This window comes from Melospiza melodia, chromosome Z, assembly GCF_035770615.1.
Source record: "Melospiza melodia melodia isolate bMelMel2 chromosome Z, bMelMel2.pri, whole genome shotgun sequence".
NCBI classification, from domain to species: Eukaryota; Metazoa; Chordata; class Aves; order Passeriformes; family Passerellidae; genus Melospiza; species Melospiza melodia.
This window is the reverse complement of record NC_086226.1, coordinates 41,642,942-41,667,902: the sequence shown is the minus strand read 5'-3', so window position 1 is coordinate 41,667,902 and position 24,961 is coordinate 41,642,942. Positions and strand designations below refer to the sequence as shown.

The window sequence follows — 24,961 nt, the reverse complement described above, 5'->3', positions numbered from 1 at the left end:
TGGGCTAAAGGCCAGGAAAAATTAGTGGTAGAACTAGAACTTCTGCTTCTGACCTGAAAAATACAAAGGCATAGATTCCATTTCTTGCACCATTTTTTTGCTGAAAGCAGACTTGTGTTTATTCGTGCACTAAATGATGTTAAGAACAGCTTCATTTAAATTAAGATGCTAAGTGATTCTTTTTCATAAATAGCAGTGCTTGGAGATATTTTTTCACCAAAAAATTTAGTTTTCAAATTATCTTTTTGAGAAGATCAGTGCTATATCTACAGAAACGATCTCTCTAGAAGCTGGACTGCTTCAAAGTATTGTTTTCCTAGGAAGCAGCAGAATAACAAGCATGCTATAAAAGAAAAAACATGCTATTTTCATATCTATTTTTCACAGCATGTTATACATGAGCTAATCATAAAACAAATCCTGGGAACATCTGCCTGATATGAGATGCAGTTCTGTGTGGGTGATGCTTTCTATTGAAAGGAGTTTCACCTAGGAACTCCTCTTTCTCCTTTGTTTTCCCCTTGCTCCTGATGAATTCAGTTTTCTTAACCACGGGGATCCCTGCTTTTGACTTTGTGTGTTTTCTGAGGTTCAAGCTACACAACAAAAGCATTAAGCAAGCTGTTTCAAGTGAAATTATAGGTTATTTCAGGGAAGTGTCTTTGTGTTCTCTGCAAGACTTGAAGAACATTTTCAGCACCATCTGGTGGTTAATAAGTTTATCCAAACAAAGGAGTATAGGAAATACCACACATGGCTCAACATCCTTCTGGAAGTGCTGAACAGCAAAAGAAATATTCTTTAATGTTCATAGCACTCTTTTCTTGTATATTTTTATTGTGGTGACCCAAAAAAGAGTCAGCACCATCAACTGCTGATTTCCATAACTGTTTCTATGATGCCCAGCATTTCAGACAGAATTGTGTCCCTGTCTCAAACTTGGAGCAAAATCTTTCTTCACTCAGAAAGACTGGAAGGCAAACCTGGGTAGCAGAGGAACCTGGTTCCTAACTATAGCCTTCTAAAGTCTATGTGCTTTTTCTTCCCCCCGAAACAGCTAATTTACATTTTAGCCAGATTTGAAATATAAGAATGGTATCAGCCATGGTTTTGAGAAGCTGTAAAGGCAGATTGACCTACCTGAGATCCTTTGTTGTGTTCATCCAGTTGGGGGCAGGACAGAGGAGTAGCTGTGGCAGCATGGAAGATAAATGAGGACTCCATGTGCTCCTAAATACGTACAACAGCTACAAACTACGTGCTTTGAAATGTCATCCCATAATTTGCTAGTAGCAAAAAATCCCCTCTACAACAAAACACATGAGGAATATATGCTTCTCTAGAATCAAAACCCCTAAAACACAAAGCACATTTGCAATGAATGATGTTGGGGTGAAGTAAGTTTCAAAAGAGGTGAAAAACAATCCTTTTGGAAGAACGTGTTATTTAAGTAACATAGATTTTTACAACCTATCTTTTTTCATTCTTTCTTGCTTAACTCACTTGTTTATTGAATTTCACTGATAAATTATAGAAACATCGGTCCTATGTAGATAAGTACATGCCTTGTGTTTCGAAGCTACTGACAAAATATGTATGTATTCAGCTGTTTTATTTCCAATATCATCCCAGAGCTCTAGGAATGAGTGAAGGTATTTTTCATGCTATATTGAATTGAAAGTATTCTTGGATAGTGCATCAAATCAAGCTTCTTCATTTTCCAAGAGTAAAATAGCTAATGACACAAATATATTGAGATGGTGTTGGGTGGACTTACAGGTCATTTTTCCTGTACCCTTAGTAAGGAGGGTATCAGTGATTTATGTCTTCTTCTGTTAGTAATTACAGGGATGTAATTAATGCAAGTTAAACTAGAACATAGATCCAAAGATAGAAGCTGTGCTAAAATGCTTTCAGATCTTGATTTTCCCCCGGCACTAGCTTTTGTGTATCTTTACCTATCTTTCACTGAGGCTTTCTTTTTGTTTATACATCCCCTGTGACGTGAGATACGCAGACAGTGCCTCTCTCTCAGAGGTGCTTCTTGGAAATAAAAGATTTCTCTTTCTGTAAGACTTAAAAAATACAGCATAAAGAAAACTGAAGTGTCAATTTATTCTGTATTGCCACATGCAAGTCAAGGGTTAAAGGACAAGCTTCCATAAAAGTGCTTTTCTCTTGTACAAAAAGCAAACTTCTCAACTACATGCAGAACTTTAAAGCCTAATTTTCTTCTTTGCAGTTTATATCTCTTCAAACTAGGACTAGCTCCACAGATCCAGGACCTTCTGGGAAAAGTAGACTTCACAGGTAAAAAATTGCTTATCAAATCATATATTAAATGGCTTTTTTACACTGAAAATCTGCTAACATTGTACATATTTTCTATTATGGCCTCTCTCCTCTGACAACATTGTTATAAACACTTACAAATTAAACAGGCGGGAGGCTGCACAGGATGGAGGGAGTTTTCATTGAATGCTTGTCATGTCTTAAGAGTCCTTCAAAAGGGGAGGAAAACTGCTCAGAAGCCCTGGTCAGAAGCACTTTCAGAAAAAAATTTTTAGGTATGGTTATTCACAGTGAAATTGGCATGCTTCTGTTCTGACAATATTTCCTTTTTGTTTTTCTGGTCTGAATAGAGGAAGAAATCAGCAACATGCGAAAGGAGCTAGAGAAATATGGTATCCAGATGCCATCTTTCAGTAAAATTGGTGGGATTCTGGCCAGTGAATTATCAGTGGATGAAGCTGCCTGTAAGTGTGACTCCTGTTCTCTACCAAATGCTTTGACAGAATGCTAACATATTTTCTGTGCTCTCATTCACTTAGTTGCCACCTCTTAAGAGCTGGAAAGGAAAGCAAACAAGTTTTCACTACCACATTGCTTCATTGTTACAAGGCCTCTTCAAAATTTGCAGTCTGAGGTTTTTTGGTATCTCCATTGACCCATAGGAAGTGCTACCAAAAGCAAAGATTTCTCGCAATATTTTGATGATTTTGTTTTTTATGTTTAATGTTTTCTGGTAGGTAGCACTCCTCTAGAATAATGAATCGGCCTCTGTGAGTGCCTCTGCACCATATGAACATGGTGCCTTCTCTGTGCCTCCTCTTTTTATTTTTTGCCTTTTGCAGTTTTCCTACAACACCCAAGCAGGTTGCTGTGAGGACAAGTCACTGTTCCAGACAGAGAACTCTCTTACATATGGTGTTGTATGTTTGGAACTTGCCTCCCTGGGCAGCTCTCAGTCTGTCTGACCACGAGGTGTGACCCACTGCGTGGCAGAACCCTGCTGGAGGGTAGGCTCTGCTGGACAATTAGGGCTCTTTTGAGCCTATCTTGAGCAGCTTCCATTCAAAAACAGACTTTTTCCTGCTGCTCATGCCTATTCATGTGTAAGTCTTGGTTTTTTTCTCTATATCACTTTTTTTGTGTGTGAAATGAAGTGATACATTACCAAAAAAAGTTGCTTGAGTTTAAGTTATATGAAATCAAGTGCATTCCCTTAAATCAACACTTGAGCTCTAGTTATTTTAAGATCCTAGTCTTTTCAGAAGAGTAAACTGAGGAACAGAAGGGTTGTCTTTGCTACTTTATTCACTCCTGCAAAGTGGCAAGCTGATTCATGATATTACTTAGTGTGCTGAAATTTTCAGAGCCCAACTTAAAACACACTTGATGTTGATTCACATTGTCTGTGTTGTATATTTTGAAACCTGCTTAATGTGTGCATGCTTCACCAAAGCTAGATATTAAAATGCTGCTTTTTAAAGTGGCAGAAGTTTTTTAGCAGTTTTTTAGATATTTAGTGACTACCAAGCACTTTTTCAGGGAGCTCCCTCCACTGAAGATGAAAGGGCTTCCTCCCCTGAAGATGAAAGATCCTTCACTGAAAGCCTTATTATAGTGTAGAGGGCTTCCTTGAACTTGTGAAGAGTTTTCAGTCTTAGGAAAGCAGGGTTTCCTGATGCTGGTTCAGTCCCTCTGAGCAAGGATTGTGCTGTAGATAACATGCTCTGCCCCATGACAGGAAACATCTGCTATGGGAACGCTCACACACTAGGGAGGCTGGATAATGGAGATCCTGCCAGAGGAAGGGGTCTACCATCCTTCTTCCTAAGTGGAGTATGCAAAAGGAGATAGAAAAGTGGAACAACTGCTGATGACTCCTGCTCTGCTGCCAGCAATAGTATAAATCAGCATGGGAAGAATAAGTTGAGGTGCTTTCACAGAGAGCTCATTCTGCAAGGAAACCTCTCTCTTATTCCAAGTTTCCAGCCTGCTCTTTCAAGTCCAGTCAGGCTTCTCATTGTTTCTCCTGGTAGGTGGTTCACATCTACCAACATCTGTTTGATTCTCTCCTAATCTTGAACATATCTTTTGACTGTTTTTTGCTAGTTCCATTTAGGTTACTGATGTTTGGGTCATATATGTGTCTAAGGACAGTTTTCTTAGTCCCTGGAGTGGATTTGGATTTACACAGAATCACAGAATGCCTCAAGCAGGGAGGGACTAGTGGACAATTGAGTCCAAGTTTCTGATCTGCACAGGATTACCTGAAACTAAACAATACAGCTAAGAGCATTGTCTGGATGCTCCTTGGACTCTGTCAGGTTTGATGCCGTGACCGTTTCCCTGGAGAGCCTGTTCCAGTGATTACTGCCGCCCCGATGAAAAACCTTTTCCTCCTGTTCAATGTGAACTTTGTCTTTTCACAAAGTTCAGTGACAAATGAAACCAGTGTGCTTCTCTGCTTGTATCTCCTCCACCATACTAGCTGCTAAGTCAGCACTAAGCAATGGATTATCCACCAACAGCTATGCAAGTTCCAGTAGCTGCCATCTCTGAGGGTGTATAGCTTCACTTCATCCTTCATTTGCCCCTGTTGAGTGTTCAGTGATATGATCTTTTGTCTGATCATCTTCCCCAAATTTGTACAGTCTTTTTTTTCTTAAAACCTCAAATTTGAAGCATCTCTGCTTTCCTTCATAAAGTGAGAGAAATTAAAGTCTTTTGGACTCAGATATTTAGACCTACAGTTAAACTTAATCCAGATAAGCTCTTTTTACTGCATGCTTTTCTCCACTTTAGCAGCACAATGCAGGGCCAAGTAGAAAGTAAGTATTGACAAAGTAAGGAAAGACAGTCATTGTGTTTTCCCTTCACACATCTCCTTGGTGGTATGTAAGTAAATCCTATGCAAGCTGCTGTGCTGATAAATGGGGAGCTGCAATGTTCCTCCTTTGGGATATGATCTAGATACACAGTTTTCAGAAATTTTTCATTTTGTGTAGTAAAGTCTGTAAAATATTTGAGATTAATGTGCCACCAGACAGGCACTGGGGTCTCTTTGTGGCATGAAGGCCCAGATATAAAGTGCAGCTCTAGTGCAAGTCCTTCATACAGACTGATCTTAGGGTCAAATGTGTTCAGGGAGTAACTGGGAGAGGTATGTTAGCTACTACTCTACATCTAATTCAGCTATAAGTGGTTTTGAATTTGTACACTCACGCAAATTTACTGTGTGAAAAAGCATGAGATTTTGTGACTCTTAAATTCTTGGAGTCAACTATTTGTTTAGTAGATGTTTTTCATTTCTCAAAGGAAAGGCTTAACATTTAAGCTGATCAGTGTCTGTGATGGCACTCTTTTCCCTTTTTCCTGTGTTTTGAGGACCCTGCAAAGCCTGCTGGATGTTTTTTGCCTCTGTTTGAGCTCTGCTGTCTCGTGGCTTTGCAAGTGACAGGAGGAGGGACCATTACATCAGAGTGTCTCATGTGCCAAGGGGGTCATGGAGATCTTGATGTGCAAAGATCCATCTCAGGGAGGCTCAAATGTGATGTGCAGTGCTGCATCCTGCCTGTGAGGGAAGGGTCTTAAATGTGTTTTTCCAGAGGATAAGTTTAACGGAGCTTCAGTTTCCTTATTCTTGTGCAGCATCTCTCAGGTAGACTCAGTTTAGACAATACTCTTATATGGAGCCACACAGCTTTAAGATAAAAACTACCAAAAATATTTTCAATTCCTACATGTAATTACCTTCTAAATAAAATAAGACTTGAATGATAAAATATAAATAATGTTTTATTTTCTGTCAGTAAAATATTAACCATATCATGGTTTAACCTCAGCCAGCAGCCAAGCCCCACAAAGTCCAGCACTCACTCCCCAGCCAAGATCAGAAGGGTAAAAGCTGGAGAACTCATGGGCTAAGAAAAAGACAGTTTGATAGGAAATGCAAAGGCCACACACACAAGCAAAACAAACCAAAGAATTAATTCAGTGCTTCCCATGAGCAGGCAAGTGTTCAGCCATCTCCAGGAGAGCTGGGCCCCATCACATGTGATAGTGACTTGGGAAGGCACACTCCATTACTGCAAATGTCTTCCTCTTCCTTCTCCTCCCCACTTTATACTCTGAGCTTGGTGCCACATGGTCTGGAATATCCCTTTGGTCAGTTTGGGTCACCTGTCCTGGCTCTGTCTCCTCCCAGTGTGGCTGCACCAAAAGCAGGAAAGGCCTTGGCTCTGGGCAAGCCCTGCTCAGCAATAACAAAAACATCTCTGTATTACCAACTCTGTGCTCAGCACAAATCCATAGAGCCCCATAGCAGCCACTGAGAAAAAAATTAACTCTACCCCAGCTGAGACCAGCACCCCCCTGTTTGGGGGAAGGGTGAACATGGAACAGACAGCAATGTGCCACCTTTGAGTAAACACAAAGTTCTGCAGTCTAAAGGAAAAATGGTGTGGAATGTTCAAATCTGTAAATTATTGAACATAAATCCAACACTCCTTTCAAATAAATCAGAAGAAACAGTGACAGCTTTGACTTTTTTTGCTTCCTGAAGTTTAGGACTGTGCTTTCAATTTTAGTGCATGCAGCTGTAATAGCAATCAACGAAGCTGTGGAGAAGGGAATAGCTGAGCAAACCATCGTGACCCTGAGGAATCCAAATGCAATGTTGCTCAACGTGGATGAGGAACTGGCGCAGGACTATCAGAATGAGCTCTTTGATGCTAAAAGGAAGAAAGAATCAAATGCAAGACTCAAGGTAGTGGTGTTTTATTGGTACTCCTAGTACATGTGTTTCTTCATGTTTCTTGTCATGCTATAGCATTATTATTGCTCTAAAAATTAACTTAATTTTTAAAATTATTACAATTGGGAAGAAACCTCCACCTTTAAGATAACCAAGAGAAATAATGGTAATGAAATAAGCTAAAAGCCAATTTTATAAGAATATGATTACTGTGAGTATGATGCAGCTTAACTTTGCCCAAAGGCTAAATATACCAGAAGACTAGATAGTGAAAAAACCTAGTTTTCTTCTGTTAATTGCTTTAGGAAAAACAAATCTACTGCTCAAAAAGTTGTAAACACAATAATACCCTTCTTTGAGTATAAAGTATAACCTCTGCCACAGATATTTAATGCGAAATTATTTGCTGTGTTCTTTTACCTGAGAGCTAATGGTCTCTATGACAAAGTGCCAATTTCCTCAGTTCACTTAGTCAACAAATTGCTTTAGAAATGCATTCAGCAAATGCTTCAGCTGATGCAGTTTTAATGACTTTGGCTAATAGCTTTTCTCTCTGCAAACTGTTTTGTGTGAACTAGCAACAATTTTGTTTTCTTAGAATGGCACAATTTCTGATGAAGAGAGAGATGTCTACGAGGAATTGCTGACACAAGCTGAGATTCAAGGCAATATCAATAAAATAAACAGTAAGCTATTCTGGATCCTCATGGAAGTGTGCACAAAATATGTCATCTCCCAGATTCCAGCAGAACGCAACTGGAGTCCACCTGAACAAACAAAATATTTCTTTGGAAACTTGTAAAATATGCACAAGTGGCTAATATCTGTCTACAACTGTTTTTGTCATGCTATTCCTTCTCTACTAATCTTTGCGGGGGGAGGGGCTAATTTCTGTTTGTGGTTTTTGCTGTTAGGATTCCTCAGTTCAGAATCAAATCATTTATTGCCTGCTCTGTTTCTTTATGTTCTTTTTGTGTGCAGTATACTGTAAATTTTGACCCCCTCTTCTATATAGACCCAAAATTAATTCATAGACTTTTGCTTAGCTGTGGTTGAACTGCTTCCACCCAGGCTCACACAGAGCCAGACTCCCTTTGTAGGATTGGACATGAAAGAGGTAATTCTCTGCTAGATAAAGATTGCCACCCTAGCTGGCTTTTACAAAAAGTGAGTTGCTGACAGCAATGGACTTCTTTTCCCTAGGAAAGCTGTATTTGCTGTTTATAGGCATTGTTTTCCTTTCAGTTCACATAGCTTTAGTCCAAGTGAATGAGGCTATTGACCGGCAAGATGAAGGGGCACTGATGGCAGGCTTGAACCGCCCTGCTCTGAGCCTACTTGAAGTTCTGCCGCAAAATTCCTCATGGTACCTATTGCAATTGTGTGATTCTAAAGAACAGAAAATGCAGGTAATCTAATTGAACAGGTACTATATGTCAGTTTGCACTTTTTTAGCTGGTTTTAATCCAGAGAGAAATTGTCTTTACTCTGCCTTTCTGCATCAGTTATGAAAAGTTTTATAAAGATTTGGGAATAATTGATGTATTAATCAACACCAAAGAGCTGCATTTGCTCTAAAGAGCATGGTATCCTTCTGAGTATTTACTAACTAGGATATAAGAAGAAAATTTAAGGCATAACATGCAGCCCTAATATTTTGTTTCCAAAGTGAGTTATAACTTGAGTACAAATAAAAGTCATATTGAATCATTAACATTAAAATAAAGCGCCAATTAGGTTTTAAGGAGAAAATCCATTAATTTAAGTAAGATGAAAATCACAGGAGACGATTAATGCTGTGTTTACTGAGCCTTGTATTTGATGCACAGGTGATAGTACAATCAAATTCCCGTGTACCATCACCAGACTTTATCCCTTACCTCCCATAAAACAAAAGCATAATCAAACCTTGTTTTTCTGATCTGTTAGATAGCAGGTATTCCAAATATGCTCGACAAAAGTGAAATACAGAAAGAAGTTAGTGTTGCCAATGCGGAAGCTGAGGCTCACAAGCTTAGTGAGTAATGTTTTAATACTCTTTACCATCACCATTTAATTATGTTAAGATAATTGACTCCACCATTTCTTGCACATAAATAAGGTTTCTCAAACTGAAACCATATGTGTTGCATTTTGCACTCATAATCTTTCTTCTCAGTGTCACAATTGCCAAGTCACCAATCTGTGCTCCGTTGGATGTACTCTTATTGAGTATATATGAACTCTTATTGAGATGAGATTTGAACTACTGACAATCACAGCAGCAACAAACTGAAAACTTGATGGCTTGAACAAATATTTATCAGTGCAGTATTAATTCTCATTTGGGAGCAATGATCATCCTTGTAGAATTAAGACGGAGGAATATTTTTCACATTGCAGGGAAAAAATTTTCTCACTTTTAGACACATGTTATCTAAATCTAACCTATTCTTAGTCTGTTAAGAATGCCACACAACAGAAGTAAAAAATATATAGTTAAAGGGGATCTAAATTTGCAGTGCATGTGTTGCTGCTTTTGACTGGAAACCTCTTTGCTAGGAAGTTAACCTTTGGTTGACCTGCTGTCATTTCATACTGCATTTGGGCATGGCTGTTTTGTTTCTGGTACTATATTCAATGCTTTGAAATCCAGGCTGATTGCTTTTGTGATGCACCTTAAAGGCTATATTGTGAGGTCAGCTTCAGACAGAAGACAAATTTGACTTTATACCTTAAATGTTAGCCTGTTTCAGATTAATTAGCCATGGTGAAGAGTACTTTTTCTGAAAGAGTTACCTCTTGATAAAGGGAAGAAGATGATGTGATGTGTGAAAAGCATTAACAGCAATCTGGAGAGTAACTTAGTTCTTCTGTTTGGCTCGAGAAGAAAAAAAATAGTGGCTTTTGTTACAGGACTGTGAGCAATGTAAAATATGTTTTGCAATTTGCATGCCGGGTTTCAAAACTAGAAGTCAGTAGCTTGGTTATTGGCTGCAGAACTAGTCTAGTCCATTTGTGGACCTCAATTCCTTTCCTCTTTACTTTTTTCTTTAAAAAAGCATGAATGCATGCTGTAGCTGTGAGAGCCTTTCCTGGTTTCTAACTTTAGGAATAGCCAATAGAGACAGTCTTCAGGGGCAACGTGGCCCCATATGACTATGCTTCAGAGAAAATTACACGAGAGGTGAGGGGCTTTTTTAGGTGGGCCTGGCCAGAAGGTTTTCAAAGACTTTAATTTGTATAATAAGCTCTTGAGTGTTGCTGTATGCATGAACTATGGATGGTATGCTCTGTACAAGAAATCTTGTCTCAGATTTGGGCAATCAGTGCTAACTAAAAATGTTCCCTGGGTAACAGTACACAGAAAAGCCATGTGATAAGGTAGAGCAGTGGGGCTTATTGATGGAAAAGGCATTTGCATAATTGCTATTCTTCAACTAGGCACATGTGCTCTAACCTTCAAGGTTGCTTCCCTTTCTGCCAGACCAGAGTGGTGCCTTGTACAGTGTGTTCCTGGGTGTGTCCTGGCCTGGCTTTCTTCAAAGATGGCTCCTCCAGGTGTGCAATTATGCTGGCGGTGACTAAGCTGAGGGATGTTGTAATGCTTCTGCAGCTGCCCAAGTGGGGAGTGTTCTTCAGCATTTTTCTGCTGGGCTTCAAACCCCTCACAAAGTCAGTCCAGCAAACAGCAAAACAGGCAAATTGTTGAGGTACTGAAAAGGTTTACCCTCGTACCCTCACATCCCTCTATTTGCCTGTTTAAATTAAAATCTGAGCTGTAGCAAAAGGGATTCATTTCTAGGTGGCAGTTTCTGTAAGGACTGATCTTCCACACTGGCAGAAAAGCAAACAGGTGTTGGCATGTAGAGGAAGCTCTAGAAACCATAGCATGTGGTTTTTCATCTGTTCAGCTACTAATTTTCTGGCAGAATATCCCACCCCTCTAATACATTTGGCTGATTTCCACCAGGCCTCCTGAAATGGATACTAATAATGCTGTTGGTGCTTCAGGTACTGGCCTGTTTTAGCTAGCTCAATTAGATCCTGCCAAAGGAAGAGGTGAGAGAGGAGATGTGGTGCAGAAGGAAGGGAGCATTTGGGGTGAAGCAAAACTGAGTTGCTGGAGCTGACATACGCAGCAGTACCTGCTGCAAGCACACCCAGGAGGAGTTTGATCTTTCTCTGTACTAGGGTGGGGTCAGCTCCTTGTTTTGTGTTAGAGGTGCAATAAGTAGTCTCTTATTTCTAAAAGTCCAGAAATTTTAAAGTCCTCCAGTCCATTACTTGCTCGGTACCTTTGAACAGAGACAGTTTTTGCAACATTCAGCAGTCATATAATTTCACAAAAATGTTTTTTTCTCTTATGACAGAAAATTATATTCTTTGAAATAACCTAGTTGTTATCTACATAGCATGAAGAGCAAACAGCATATGAAGATTAATAAGCTTTTTTTCCCTGCTATTCTTTAGAACTTATAGCGGTTGACAATATCAATACAGCAATTCGTAACTGTGATCCTAGTAAAACACTGGTTGCACTGATGAAACCTGAGGCACAGCTGCCTGTTGTTCACTCATTTGCTGCTGCTGTCTATCAGACTGAGCTGTTCAACCTCCAACAACAGAATGCTGTGGTAAGAGTGAAAAGCTTACAACCTGCTCGTTGATGTTGTGTAGCCAGACCATGAAAGAGCACAAACATAGCATGTTGTTGTGTAAAATCAGACATAATTCTCTTGCCATGGTGTTATGTATTGCATGAATCATTTTGGTTGAAAAGGCAGTATTTAATTGCATAGTTTGTTTCTTGCCAAACTTCAGTCTGGCTGAGCTCTTGTGTTGCAACAAATCAACTGACTTTTTTTAATTGTTGCATGCTCTTAATGAGGACTAACTCTGTTTATATATTGTGTACAAAAGTAATCCCCTGTTATGAGTAGGATCAGAAGAGATGAGATTGTGGGGCACAAGAAGGAAAGGCAGACTGGATGGAACATAGAAACCCACTGAGCTCCACCACTGCTGTTGTGTCAGTCTGGCATGCCTGTGACCAGGACACTTTCCAGGCTTCTTAGATCAAACCCATCTCCTTGATGGTATCTAGAGTGTGTAACTCAAATCTGTTACACTGCTTAGCTTCCTGACTGCAGTACATTATTGTCCTACAGAACTACCTGGCACATGATGAACTGTCTATTGCAGTAGAAATGTTGTCAGCTGTTGTGTTGCTAAACCAGACCTTGGAAAATAAGGACATCCTAATGATAAAAAATCATCTCAGAAACCCATGCCTTGGCTTCAATAATCTGGAAGAGGAAAACTTGCAACGGTAAAGGTTCATTTTGTCTTGTCTGATGAGACTTGGCAACTTCTGAAAAAAATAGTAGGCTTTTTTTTGGGGTGGGCTGTCCTGTGTTGTGGCTGTGAAGTTGAAAGAGCTGCAAGATAAACATCTGTGGATTAAATTAATAAGGAAGAGTGTGACAATTGCTTTACTAGTTGAATCTACACATAAGCAACAACAGCCTTGAAGGCTGTAGACGTGTGAGTTGTAGGGAAAATATCCCCAGAAAGCAAACATGAAGATCTTACAAGGATTTTTGCAGACACTAAAACGTGAAACAACTGTAGCTGGAAACTGTTAATCACTAACCATCCTGCAGTTCTGAAAGATGGTCTTTGGAATGAGATAGTGTTTAATGCCTCAGGGTCCAGTTGATCTCTTGAGCCATGGCCAAGCCCTTTTTTGCTTGCTGGATGAATGAATAAAATGCTGTGGCATGCACCTATGTTCAACATTACATTATAGCCGTCACTTGGCTGCCAGCTGCTTGCCCTCCCACTTGCCTGACTTACCACAGGCGTGCTGTTACTGCAATTGCTCTCTTGACTATCAGTAAAAAATCAGGCAACACAAGAGACCTGTGCCCCCAGCATGCAAGGGAGAGCATGGAAATGTGGACCAGTTCCTGTCTCTTAGCACAGGCGGTGGAAGGTTCCACATGCTTCTAGAAGGCATTAGCCGGCAAAAGGCCACAGAAGCTGAAGATCTTCACTAGGCTGTCTGGGGACACAAATCTGGGTGTCCCAAAGCCAGAAGGAAGGCAGTCAGATTAGGAATAAGAGGCCAGTGTTTTGGTGAGAGAGAGAGGAATGACATAAAATGGAGCAAAACTAATCTGCTACTTTGCCCCTGCTGATGTAAGGTAGTGCTTGTGAGCAAGAGAAGCAATGTTAGAAATAAACAGGAATGGCCCCAAAGTGTCCCAAGTGCAGCATTTCTGGTAATGTTACTGACCCAATCTTTACATTACACTGTCAGTGAACACAGATCAAGCAGGTAGGAATTAGCTGGACTTGACAACTAAATAAATTGTTGTTATGCCATTATGTTAACCTGTGCTGTCAACCATACGTTGAATATCGCAGGAAGCTTTGACTTGCACAGTACCAGAAGAAATAGAGTAGAACTAGAAAAATTTCATTGAGGAAGATGCTGTCCAATGGCTTTCTATCAGAAGAGATGGACTTGTTTGGATTGTGTTTTCTTGAAGAGAGAATTTAGGGGAAATATGTCTCCAAAACTGTGAATGTTGTGAAGAAGGTTACTAGAATCAGATTCTAGTAGCTCTAGTTGTTTGGGGATTTTTGAGAATTTAATAAAGTAAATATTGGACCTATCAAATATAAATTTTAAAAAGCTGTCATCTCACAAAACCCATAGTAGGGCTAATTCCTCAATAATTCATAAGATTTTAAAATAGAGCAGGTAAATTAACGGCGTGTAGACTTGTTTGCAATTAAAGTGATACACAGACTCCAGCTCCAGAAACCCTTAAACACAGGCTACTAGATGCTGGAAAGACAAATCAGATTAGGAAATTATGAATCTCTCCTATTTTTTTATTTTCTGCCAGGCATTCATTCCTCAGGCTTCTGATGGAAATAGAAGATACGTATTTTATCTGAGATACTGTAGTAGTTCTATGCTTGATTTGGGAATACGAGAATTATTTAACTTATATACATGTGAATTTGCACTACTGTGAAGTAGTGGAAGTGTTGAGTACTATGAAGCTCATCTGATTGGTGAGCTTTCTAGGAAAAGTAGACACAGGCTATAGAGTCTGTGCTTGGATGATTTTGAGCTGTGGGAAGAGGGGCATAATTTTTTTTTTAGTCCCTTGCCCATGGTTCATCATCTTCCTCATGGAGATAGCAGGAGATGCTACTATCTGATACTACTGACTGTAATTCTGATCTTTGAATTAGTGTCAAGAAGGCAACAGTAGCTTTCTAGAGCAAGAAGCTGACTCATTTCCCCCACATTTCTGTTGCACCACATAGCAAGTTGTATGTATTGTCATCATGCCGTAGAACCAAGAAAAGTTCTCTGAATTACAGGGCCATTTCTTCAGATCCTGAATTGCATGTGTAGAACAGGCAGCTTGCATGTCTGTATCATTTCTGCCAAGAGCTGAGTTTGTCTGAAATTGAGTCATTGGAAAAAAAATACTAGTCACTAAATGATGGATGACACATCTGACTAATTCTTTATGGCACTTTATCTTATATATGAAATACACTTATGTATTTTATATCTTCTTATAGTTATGCTGATACACTATTGTCTATTAAGTCAGAGGCTTCATCTCAAGGCCAAGATTATTTAAGCTGGAATGATATCCAGAACTGCATTGACATGGTTAATATGCAAATTCAAGAAGAAAATGAAAGTAAGTAATTCTTCCTCCACATTGCCTGCAGAGGTCATAGTCAGGCTTTTGGTATGTAAATTTATGAACTGAGTGGCCTCCTTCAGACACTCCTGAAAAGAGAAGAGCATTTAAAATTTTTGAAAACCTGATGATCTTTGACTGCCCTTGAAATATTCCTGTTTGTTTTAGACAACTGAAGGATATCACAGGGTGCCTGCCTTCTGCACTGTTAAAAATGCTGTTGTTCTGCCTGCTTGGCAGTATCTGCCAGCCCTGGATGGTCTCACTGTGGGGATTTTGCAGTTGTAAGAAAAGAGCATATTGGGAGATAGAGGAGGAAATTACAAGTGGTGTTCCATTGAAAAGTGTGTTTTAATGTGTAAATTATTCCAAGTGATTGTTATTCACAATGGACTCAGTAAGCAGTTAGACAATGCAAATATCTGTCTTGCTCTCCTTTTGGGTAACTTGATTTCCTGTCAGACAAGTAGATTCTTATGCCCATGTGTTCTCAAGTGAATGGATTTAGAGTTTATTTTTGAAGTTGAAGGTAACTGTTTTGCCATAAGAGGGTGGTGTTATATTAAATGTGATAGCTGGTCATTTGGACCTCAAAAAAGCTAAAGCACCGAATTCTTCCACTGTATGTAGAAATTTGAGGCTATCAAGTTATGCCAAATTTGCTGGAGCAGGAAGAGGCAGCTTTCAGACTGCCTGCCCATTTTGGAAGCAGTCTCAGTGCACTTTGAGAGCCTTTGTCAGACACAGGCTGCTCCTGCTCTTCCTGGACGGCCATTAGTGTCCTGCATGCTGCTGCTTCATACTGGTAAAGGAAATTTTATATTGCAGAATTTCTAAAACTGGGTGGATAATTGCTTCCTAAATCTAGTCCAGTGACTGCCATGGATCCTCACAGCTTACTTGCCCTGTGTACCCTCTGACAAGGTGGGATGCTGGGCAGTTTGACTGGCAGAGTCGCTTTTTTGTCTGAACCTCTGCACTTGTTAGGAGTTGGAACAGACCTTGCAGCAGCAGTGAAAGTCTTCAGTACCAAAAGAGCTGCTCTTGCTCTCAGTGACACTGACCTCTGCCTGGGAATGTTTAGAGAGGCCAGATGGGCAGAGAGAAGAGGAAAAAGAGAAGCCTCTGTTTCTTTAAGCAAGTCCCATATCTGCATAGTCCCTCTTTTGGACCACCTTGGAAAAATTGCTCATTCCCCAAGCCTTATGATGACCTGGATCTGTGACCTCACCAGGTGGGTCTGGTGGGTCTAGAGACACTTGCTGAGGGACGATCCCCTGGGAGCAGGGATGTCATCCCTCACAGGTAATGGTGAAACCCTTGACTGATGCCTTTCTGTGGTTCCCTTTAGGGAATACAAGCAGTGCATTTCAGTACTGTTTAGGGGCAGGAGGAAATGGATTTGAAACTGCTGGGCCCAGTCTGAAGAAAATGAGTTAAGGTTTTACCTAATACATTTGGCCTTACTTCCTGACTGAAGCACTGAGTGCCACTGGTCAGTATTGTTAGATTGGTTATTTCCAGAGAAATTACAAGAAATGAGGTTAAGTTGCTATGTAATGCTGTAGCTGGAAGTGCAGTATATATGTATTCGTCCAAATCAGGGTTTCAACTAATGTAGTCTGAAATCACTTGAAAATAAAACTTACATCACTGTGAGCCAATATGTTAAACATACAAGTATTTGACACCTAATTTTTTCTTAAGCTTCAGGTAGGTGCTTCTTCCCAGAAAATAGAAATATCTGTTTTCCCTTTTAGCCAAGGATAATTTTGATTTTTAGGAAGAGTTTTATCCAAGTAAATCAATAACTGTGGTAGGAAGGAAAGTTGTATAGCATCAAATTAATATAAGAACAAAAATAATTTAAAATCAGCTGCTGTTGCTGCCTCTGCTTCTTGTTTTGTGATTTTTCTGTTCTTCATGTTACTGCTTTGTTTGTATGTGATATCTGAAAAGTTGCAACTTTCTTTGGTAAGTGCATCTTAAATAACTTTTCTGTTTCACAGGAATCATTGCAATTGGACACATTAATGAAGCAGTTGACCAAGGAAATCCTGAGAAAACTCTAGAAGCCCTGCTATTGCCCACAGCCAAGCTGCAAGATGTGAGACCAGTAAATGCAAGGCATTATCAGGATGTTTTGCACCATGCCAAAGCACAAAAATGCAAGGTTAGAATTTTTACTGTTGTTCTCTGTGAGAAGTGAAATGTCAATTCCTTTCACTTGCTTTTGTGTCCCTGTGCTGGTCCCCTGATGTTTGCATTGTCTTTGCCCAGTGAGATTGTAAATGAGCCAGTGACAGCAAACTGGCACTAAGTAATTTTGCACTATAACTTATTCTTACTGGCAAAATGGATTAATTCTTAATGTATTAAAATTAAGGCATTTTCTGCATATGTCTTGCTATTGCTGTAATCTCATTTTAATTCTACTAGGTTGCTGCAGCTATTACAAAATACAGGCAGCAGCAATTCTCAGTTAGGAATTTGTACAAAGATACAGTTACAGGACAGTATCAGGCAGTATGGATGGAAAGTGAGGTTTTGCCAAAAAGAAGTCACAACTGTGGTGTTGTTTATCAAATCTTTTGAAGTATTTTGCTTATGTTGTTTTATTATAGTGGAGTTTTGTACATATTTCCTTTGCAGCTTTATCATGCAATAACAAGCTGCTGGTTTTGCACATGCCTTCAGTTTAAACTTATTTCAGCTGGATGCTGCTATCTGCTCCCCCAAAAGCAGTGGCCTGGTTAGCATTACAGCTCAGGGAAGCATAAACAAAGATCAGCCTAGCAGCTTGCAGGATGTGACTGACGGTTAGCTAAAGCTACTAGCACAGCACTTAAAATGCCCAGTGTCTGGAAATTAAAATTCACAATTAAAATTCACACAGTGTGTCCCTGAGGTAACATGGTGAGCTAGGGAAAGTCTGCAAACTTTGGCTTGTAACCTGCCAGCATTTGTGTCATCCCACCCGGGGAACCTGCTGTGAAACCATGCTGTCAGAACTTTTGAAAGGTGTTTGCACAAATCAAATTCTCACCAGGGTTCCCAGGTAAGGGCTGGTTTCACTGAGCCCTCAGTGCTGAAAAGCCTTCTCTCTCACCACGTGTGCTGAGGAGGGTTTTGTGCATTCTGACCTCACGTGTCCGGGATGGGCTGGGGTCAGTGTTTGTGCACAGTGCTGACCCAGGACATGCCATGTGTATGCACAGGGAGCCAGGATGTCCCCAAGGCACAGACCTGCAGGACACAGCAGTCCTACCCTGGCTCGCTCTTGCCAGCTGCCCCAGTGCTCCCCAGATGCAAACCTGATGCCTACTCCTATCCTGGTGCGAATGTGCTCGTAGGAAACAAATGAGCATTTCCAAATTCTGGCATCAAAATTGTACAGTCTCTTTGAAGTTTTCTTGTTATAAGACTTTTGATGTTCCTAGAGACTTCTGCTGGCTTTTCTCTTCTGAGCTATTTTGGTTTTGCAGTCTTTTGGCAACTACTTAGAGCACCTTCTCTGTGGACAAGAGTGCTGCTCCTGTTTCAGAAGAGAATAAGGCACAGTGCTCCCAAAAGAAACACTTAGATGCATACTTACTCTTAACAGAGATCAATCACAGATATGGCCATTCTTTAGGTAAAAATACGATTTAGACTGACATTTCCTTAAAAAAAAAAATCCAAACACAATTGTAAAGGGAGTGCAATTTCTGAAGTCTATTTTCCACTTTTTCTGATCCCTGTTTATAAAGCAGATCTCAGAATTTGTGTTTAGCATGTTTTAAGAGTGAGTAGTAAAAGGAAGTATTTGATTTACAAGGATCAGATAGGTCTCCCTATAAACTTCCTGCCCCAACATCTGAAAAAACATACGTGTCAAACCTACTCCCTTATTCTAAGCAGCTTGCTGTCGCTTCCCCATAGCTGTGGTGATTTGGGGGAGTCTGCACCCAAATCTGCCAGAACACATTGTCCTTATAATCTGAGGTTCTCATCTCAGATATGACCTATTTGTTCCTTACTTGAAACCGAAAACACAAACCTGGAACTCATTTTGTCCTGTAAGTCTTAAACCACAGCTTTTAACAGTTCCGAAAGCCTTTTCAAGGCAAATGTATTCGATACCAGTGAAGAGAGAAACTCTGTCTTAAGGGAGCATTTTGTGGATAGCTGGAAAGCTAAACAGATGGATCAAATTACTATGTTTGGTTGCAGTGTTTTTTGTGTGATAGGTACAGAGGTTTTAGTTGGGTTCACCTCATTTATATTTTCAACAGTTGTGTAATATTTGAATTATTTTAGAGTTATCTTTAGAATTTGTTCTTGTGCATGTTGAAGGAATGGCAGGATTAAAACTAACTTAAATTAAGAACCAGAAGAAATAGAAAAAGGGGACCCTCACCAGGCTGCAAATTCCCTTGAGGCATTTTCCAGTACAACTCAGTTTATTTAAGTAAAGGTTTTTTACAATACTATTATCAAAACAACATAAAACATTTTTATCCCCACTTACATGCTGCAGTTACAAATTAAAATGACAACCACTGAGATAATTTTCTAGAAACTTAGTATATAAGTAGGTTTTGAGTTTCTGTAAAGGTAAAAATTGACCCATTGTTTTACTAATAGTCAATGGTAGCGAGCTGCAGTGTTTGTAACACTGTAGGTATTTCCTGTGAGGATGTGGAAATAGAGAAGACTACAAAATAGCTTCTCTGTTTTGCTTACCAAGCAAGAGTAATATATGCCTGGATTCACACTGATAAGGGTTAGCTCCCAGCAATCCCTGTGGCTTAGGGAAGTGCAGGCGCTGACAAAGTGGAAGAACAAGTCTCCAGTGCAGAGCTGGTTAAGCAGCTTCATGGGAGAGGTAGCCTTGGAAGAGTCAGGTTCTGCATCCACTGCTGTAGACTTACTGTTTTGTGAACCTATGGGGACTCTGTATTTCCAACATCCTGGGCAGTACTTGCTCTTGACTGCTCCCTGGCATGTACAAAGTGCTTGTTCCCATTTCCACTAGGCCAAAAACTTGTTTTTGTAACACTGTTCCTGCAGTGATTGTTGGCTGAGAGCTAATTTCAAGTGTCATGAATTGCCCTAGAATTGCTCTTTGGAGGCTGACTCCTCTTCTGATATTTAGAAGCTGGGGTGCCTGATAATCTGGCAGCTTCTCCATGGCCAGAAAGCGATCTCAGAAGGAAATGGAGGTGCAGAGCTGCTTCCCTGAATCTAGGTACACAGGTGTTGCAACACATGTAATAAAGTTATAGAGCTGGAGAGTGACTTTTTGGAGATATTCCTTGTGTGGAAGGAAGTAAATTTAACTGAAATTGTGTTTTCTGTCCCATTTTACTTGAAGTATAAATGTCGCACCTGAGATTTGTTGCTGTCTGTGTTAGTACTGTACAAAGCCATAATTCCAGTAATAGAAATAAATTCATTTTTCCCTGGATATTTTAACCATTGTCAGATAAATATTGGATTGACTCCTAATTTTTGACATCAGAAAATAAAGGAAAGGATCAAGACAGCTGTTTAGGCTGCTAAGACATAAAGCAATTAGATAAAAAGAATACAGCCTATCTGTGTTGTAATAGTAATAGTTGATGTGATGGATAATAAGGATAATATTGCTTGGCACAAAGCAAATAGCAAAGATGGTAAGAATCAAAAGACTGACTTTGACATACCAGAACCATTCATGAGTCTTGAGTGTTCGTATAATCGAGACATAGCAGAACACGATAGTTGCGAGCGGTATTAAAAACCCAAATACAGCCAAGGACCCGTAGTAGTAGAACTGGAAGGAGGACACAGTTTCGCAGGCGCTGTGCACGTCGTGGCAGGTATAAATGTCCAGCTGCTTCACGTAATAGCTTTGCTGCATGATGGCGAGCGGGAGCATGTAGAGGAAGACGGCGGCCCAGACGGCGGCGCAGGCTGCGATGGCGTAGGCGCGCTTCGGGAGGCTCTTGTAGGTGAAGGGGTGGACGATGGCCAGGTAGCGGGTGACGCTGATGCACGTGAGCAGCAGAATGGAGCAGTACATGTTGCCGTAAAACACCGCCGTGGCCGCCCGACACATGGTCTCCCCAAACACCCAGTTGTTCCCGTTGACATGGTAGGCTATTTTGAAGGGCAGTACGATGCAGAAGAGCAGGTCTGAGACAGCCAGGTTTGTGTAGAGGACGGCGGTGCACACGGAGCGGATCCTGAAGAGTAGCATCCACAGAATGATGGCATTAGAAGGCACACCCAGTAACAGAGCACTGAGGTAGACGGCAGGTATTAGCTGGGTGCTCAGAGAGCTGGTGAGGTACTCCAGCGTGGTGTTGCTCACTTCTGCTAATGTGGAGTCGTTTGACTTTTTTGAAGTGCATTTGTTTTCTCTGATATGGATGGTTGTTGTTTCCCCCTCTATAGCATAAGGGGGGATGTAATCATAGTCTCTCGCTGAAATTCCCCGAAAAGTTTTGATAAGAGACACTGTTTTAATTGCAGAGCCATTCCATGAAAATTCTGAAGCTTAAAAATAAAACAAAGTGAAAATTGTTAAAAAGGACAAACTACTGTATTAACCATGTAACTCAGGAGCAGAGAAAGATAACCATCTCTACATGAAAAGCAATAGAAGTTTAAAATATTTGGGGATATTCTCCTCTGCTTTTATTGTTCAAATGTACAGACATCAGTCTTCATTTATCATTTCACACCAAATCTTGAAAATTCATCATTAATGTAGTGTAAGCTCATCTTTCTGCATTTTGAGTGTTTTCAGTAATCTTTGGTGAAAAACATAAGAGACTTCTGTAATGCTTATGACCAGTCGAGGTTTTTCCCAGTAGTAGGAATGTTGGTCATTCATCATATAAGCAGTCTTTGTTTGGGCTTGATCAAACACCATTACTATCCTTGTCACTTCATGTACGAAATTAATGATTGCAAAAGTTGCAAAAAGCACTCTCTAGCCTAAGACAAACTGAAACTTTCAAATTAGAAAACTGAAATTACCCTTGGTTTTTTTGGTCTCACATGTGAAATTGTTTTTCTTCAGCTTCTGACTAGTGCACACCAGATCTTCTCAGGTTCTCATACCTGAGCAAGGGCAATGTTTTAAGAATTGAAAACAAATGGTTGGGCAAGTATTAGGTGTCATTTACGGGGGAGTGAATAAAACTTTTCAAGCAGCAGGAAAATTATCTCTGAGTAAATATTGTCAGCATGTGGGCAAAAGCAGTAATACTATTTTATTAACACCTGTTCCTTGGTCATTAGTTGAGAAATTTGTAGAGACATTGACATCTTCACATGAAGCACAAATGTGTTCGAAATGCTTTTTAAAGCCATGTGTTGTAAAATAGGTTTTGTGCAGTAAACAACTGTGCAAGTATTTGTGTCACTTAAGTTTTCTTAGCTGCATTTAATGCAAAAATACTTATTGTAAAACCTTCAGCATGCACCATGAAACTGGAATTCAGAAGGAAACTGAAATATGGGTGAAAATCTTTCAACCTTTTTTTATCTTTCCATATTTGAATAAAATAAAGAGAATAGTTTTATTAATGTTCACTGTCAGATTTACAGTAGAATGTTTTAAAATAATAATTAGCAGGCTACATAACTTTTAGTAGGTTTTTTTTTTATGGTTACTCCAGAGAACTGGTTTTAATCACTCATTAAAAGTCATACATGTGCCTGCAATGTCTGGTGTGTGTGTAGATGGATAGATATAGGTATAAATACATATATATATGTATATTATATATGTGTGTCTATATATATTTATGTATACCAGCTTTTCAAAATGAGCTTGGTTTGAAAACACTTAATTCTAGGAAGGTTTATTATTTGATCATTTCCTTTAGTTATTTTTATCACAATGGTCATCTGAGCATTTCCTTCTAATAACACCATCTGTAAAGTTGTAAAACAAGACACTGCAGGTTTAAAATTATTGTATTGTTACAAAAATATTAGATAAAAGATGTGTCTTCAGTAAGTGCAGAAAGTCCCCTTAAAAAAATTCTTTCTAGGAAATGACTGGCAGAGGTAAGGTGTCACTGAAGTGAAAGAATAAAAATTTGCTTTAAAGGAGACATCCTGGAACAGTTTTTCATAATTGGTACATGCATGTACAACTCATTTCATGTTCACAGCTGGTAGAGCAACAGCATTATCAAGAAGTCCATGTTATTGACTAAAAGATGGAATAGATACAGAAAGGAGGACTCACCTGTAGTGCAAAGACTGGAGGTAAAAGAGAGCAGTCCAGTGAAAAACAGTATCTTCATTGTAGTGTGTGAAATCCAGCCAGCTGAACAATGGTGCTGCGCTAGTTCATCTCAAGAGACGTTTTGTGGGGGCTTTTTCCCCCTCTGTAAGGGACTAAAGAATGATTGATCTGTCCTCCAGAAGCATCCTGTAAGCATGAGGTTTATGGTAAGGAACTAATTTGTTCTTTGTCTACTACAGCAAGAGGGTGTGACGTATCCAAATATGCACACATGACTCAGTTTCAGCCTCAGCCCAACACAGAGATAAAATTGCTTTACAGCAGCATTTTAACTCCTCATTTACCACAAGCCTGAAGCTGATATGCAGGGTTCTACTGACACTTGTGCATACAGATATTTGGAGTAAAAAGGTGTTTTCTGGAAAAATCAGGAAGTGTGTTTAGTAAATCCTCCAGGGTCTCATTCAGATACCAAAATGTCACGTGGCTGAACTCTGTACTCTTCTCCAGAGAAAAGCTGGGCTTGCAGAAGAGTGTGATGATCTCAGTTTAGCAAAAGGCAAAGACGGAAAGAAGCCACATGTACAAAAATGCCTTAGGAAAACTGCCTTCTGCTTTGCCTTTTGCCTCCCTGCCCTGTTAGCTGTCTGGCTCCTCCAATCCACCTACTTCCTCTCTTCAGACGATTTCCACCCCTCCACAGACTGCAGCCTCTAAAACCTTTCCCCTATTTTCATTTGCTGCTTTGTTGATCCCTTCCTTTTACTCTGCCTCCTCCCCCCCCCCCCCCCCTTTTTTTTTTCGCTTCAATGCCAAATAGCAACAGCTTGTTTCAGCAAGCAAAATTAGCCCAAGCCTTGGTCTAGCTTCCAGGCTAGTTGTGAGGCTCAGTATAAGTTGTGCTTGTCTCCGGAGCAGTATTTGTTTCTGTTCTTGTATTTAAAGTGTAAAAGCTGGATACTAGATTAGGAACTCTCAGTGCTTTTCTCTAAATTCAGTGGCAGTTAGGGAATTTATTAAACATTCTCTCAAGTGCTAACTCTCACTTGGTACTAAAATAAGCAGTATGTGTCCACTGTCCTGTGATTGTCTGACACCACTTCATGTTATTCATGTATTCTGCTACCTTGTTTACATATATGATGCAAGCTGAAGAGCATGTCTTCAGTGGTTTTTTACCCTGTTTTCTCTTTGTAGTTTCTGTCAATATCAGATTTATTAGATCTTTGGCCTGAGGTTCAGCACTAACCAGGGATACTCGTTGCAAAGCTGCTTCTTTGTCCACACTGTTTTAGTTTGAACGTGTTTCTAGCTGGGTTTCTTCCCTGAAATATTTGTATGTATGTATATTTTCCTATATCTCTCTTAATTGATACATTCCAACTTCTCCCATCATTAGTCTGTTGTAGGCCTAACACTCCTATTTCCTCTTTAGCATGAATTTACCACCCACCCTACTGGATTCGATTTTAAATATCACTTTAACTCTGTTTTATCTGCTGAAGTGCTGGTATCACCAGTGAACCTGGGCAGTAGGGCTGGTTAGTAGGGATGTTGATCCCACTCTACTACACCTTCTGTTTTACATTGGGCTTAATGTCATGCACTTTAGGCCTTAAAGAAGAGGGGCACCTATTCTGCTGCTTAATTATAGAAATGTTTGCATGAGCTAAGTCATCATTACTAAAGCTGAGCTGTCTTTCTATGAGAGTATTCACTGTTATTTTCTAATATAACATGTATTTAAATATACACAAGGATCCTTTCCAAATAAGGGATTTTGAAAGAATGCCAACTTCCTGCAACCTTCTGCTATTCTCTCCTACTATCACAGTGCTTCCTGGTAATGTGTGATTTTATGTGACTCAGACCACTTTGCCTACATATTGTGGAAATAAAAATGTTTCAATTTTTATTGATCTGTAGTAGAATGAATTCTATGCCAGCAGTATCAGCAAATTCTTTTCT

The 24,961-nt window shown here is 39.8% G+C and overlaps 2 protein-coding genes across 9 annotated transcripts in view; one reads left to right on the top strand and one right to left on the bottom strand.

Moving 5' to 3' along the window:
* IQGAP2 (IQ motif containing GTPase activating protein 2) overlaps positions 1-24,961 on the top strand; it is a 122,938-nt gene that overhangs the window by 69,375 nt on the left and 28,602 nt on the right. The window contains exons 6-15 of one of the 7 annotated variants that reach the window (XM_063179861.1): positions 2,243-2,310; positions 2,643-2,756; positions 6,876-7,054; positions 7,641-7,728; positions 8,288-8,451; positions 8,972-9,059; positions 11,495-11,658; positions 12,193-12,353; positions 14,636-14,760; positions 16,773-16,936. In XM_063179861.1, the coding sequence (XP_063035931.1) occupies positions 2,243-2,310; positions 2,643-2,756; positions 6,876-7,054; positions 7,641-7,728; positions 8,288-8,451; positions 8,972-9,059; positions 11,495-11,658; positions 12,193-12,353; positions 14,636-14,760; positions 16,773-16,936 (1,315 nt within the window). Of the gene's footprint in view, positions 1-2,242; positions 2,311-2,642; positions 2,757-6,875; positions 7,058-7,640; positions 7,729-8,287; positions 8,452-8,971; positions 9,060-11,494; positions 11,659-12,192; positions 12,354-14,635; positions 14,761-16,772; positions 16,937-24,961 lie in introns of those variants that run through there. The other 6 variants (XM_063179860.1, XM_063179863.1, XM_063179862.1 and 3 more) reach the window with 6 other exon arrangements.
* Positions 14,467-23,378, bottom strand: F2RL2 (coagulation factor II thrombin receptor like 2). 2 transcript variants are annotated; one of them, XM_063179870.1, is made up of 3 exons: positions 22,994-23,378; positions 20,451-21,285; positions 14,467-14,511 (listed from the first exon to the last, which is right to left on the bottom strand). In XM_063179870.1, coding segments are annotated over exons 1-3 (894 nt in total). In that variant the 5' UTR covers positions 23,052-23,378; the 3' UTR covers positions 14,467-14,510. The 2 variants fall into 2 exon arrangements, with proteins under 2 accessions (XP_063035940.1, XP_063035939.1); XM_063179869.1 differs by lacking the exon at positions 14,467-14,511 and having other exon boundaries at positions 19,882-21,285.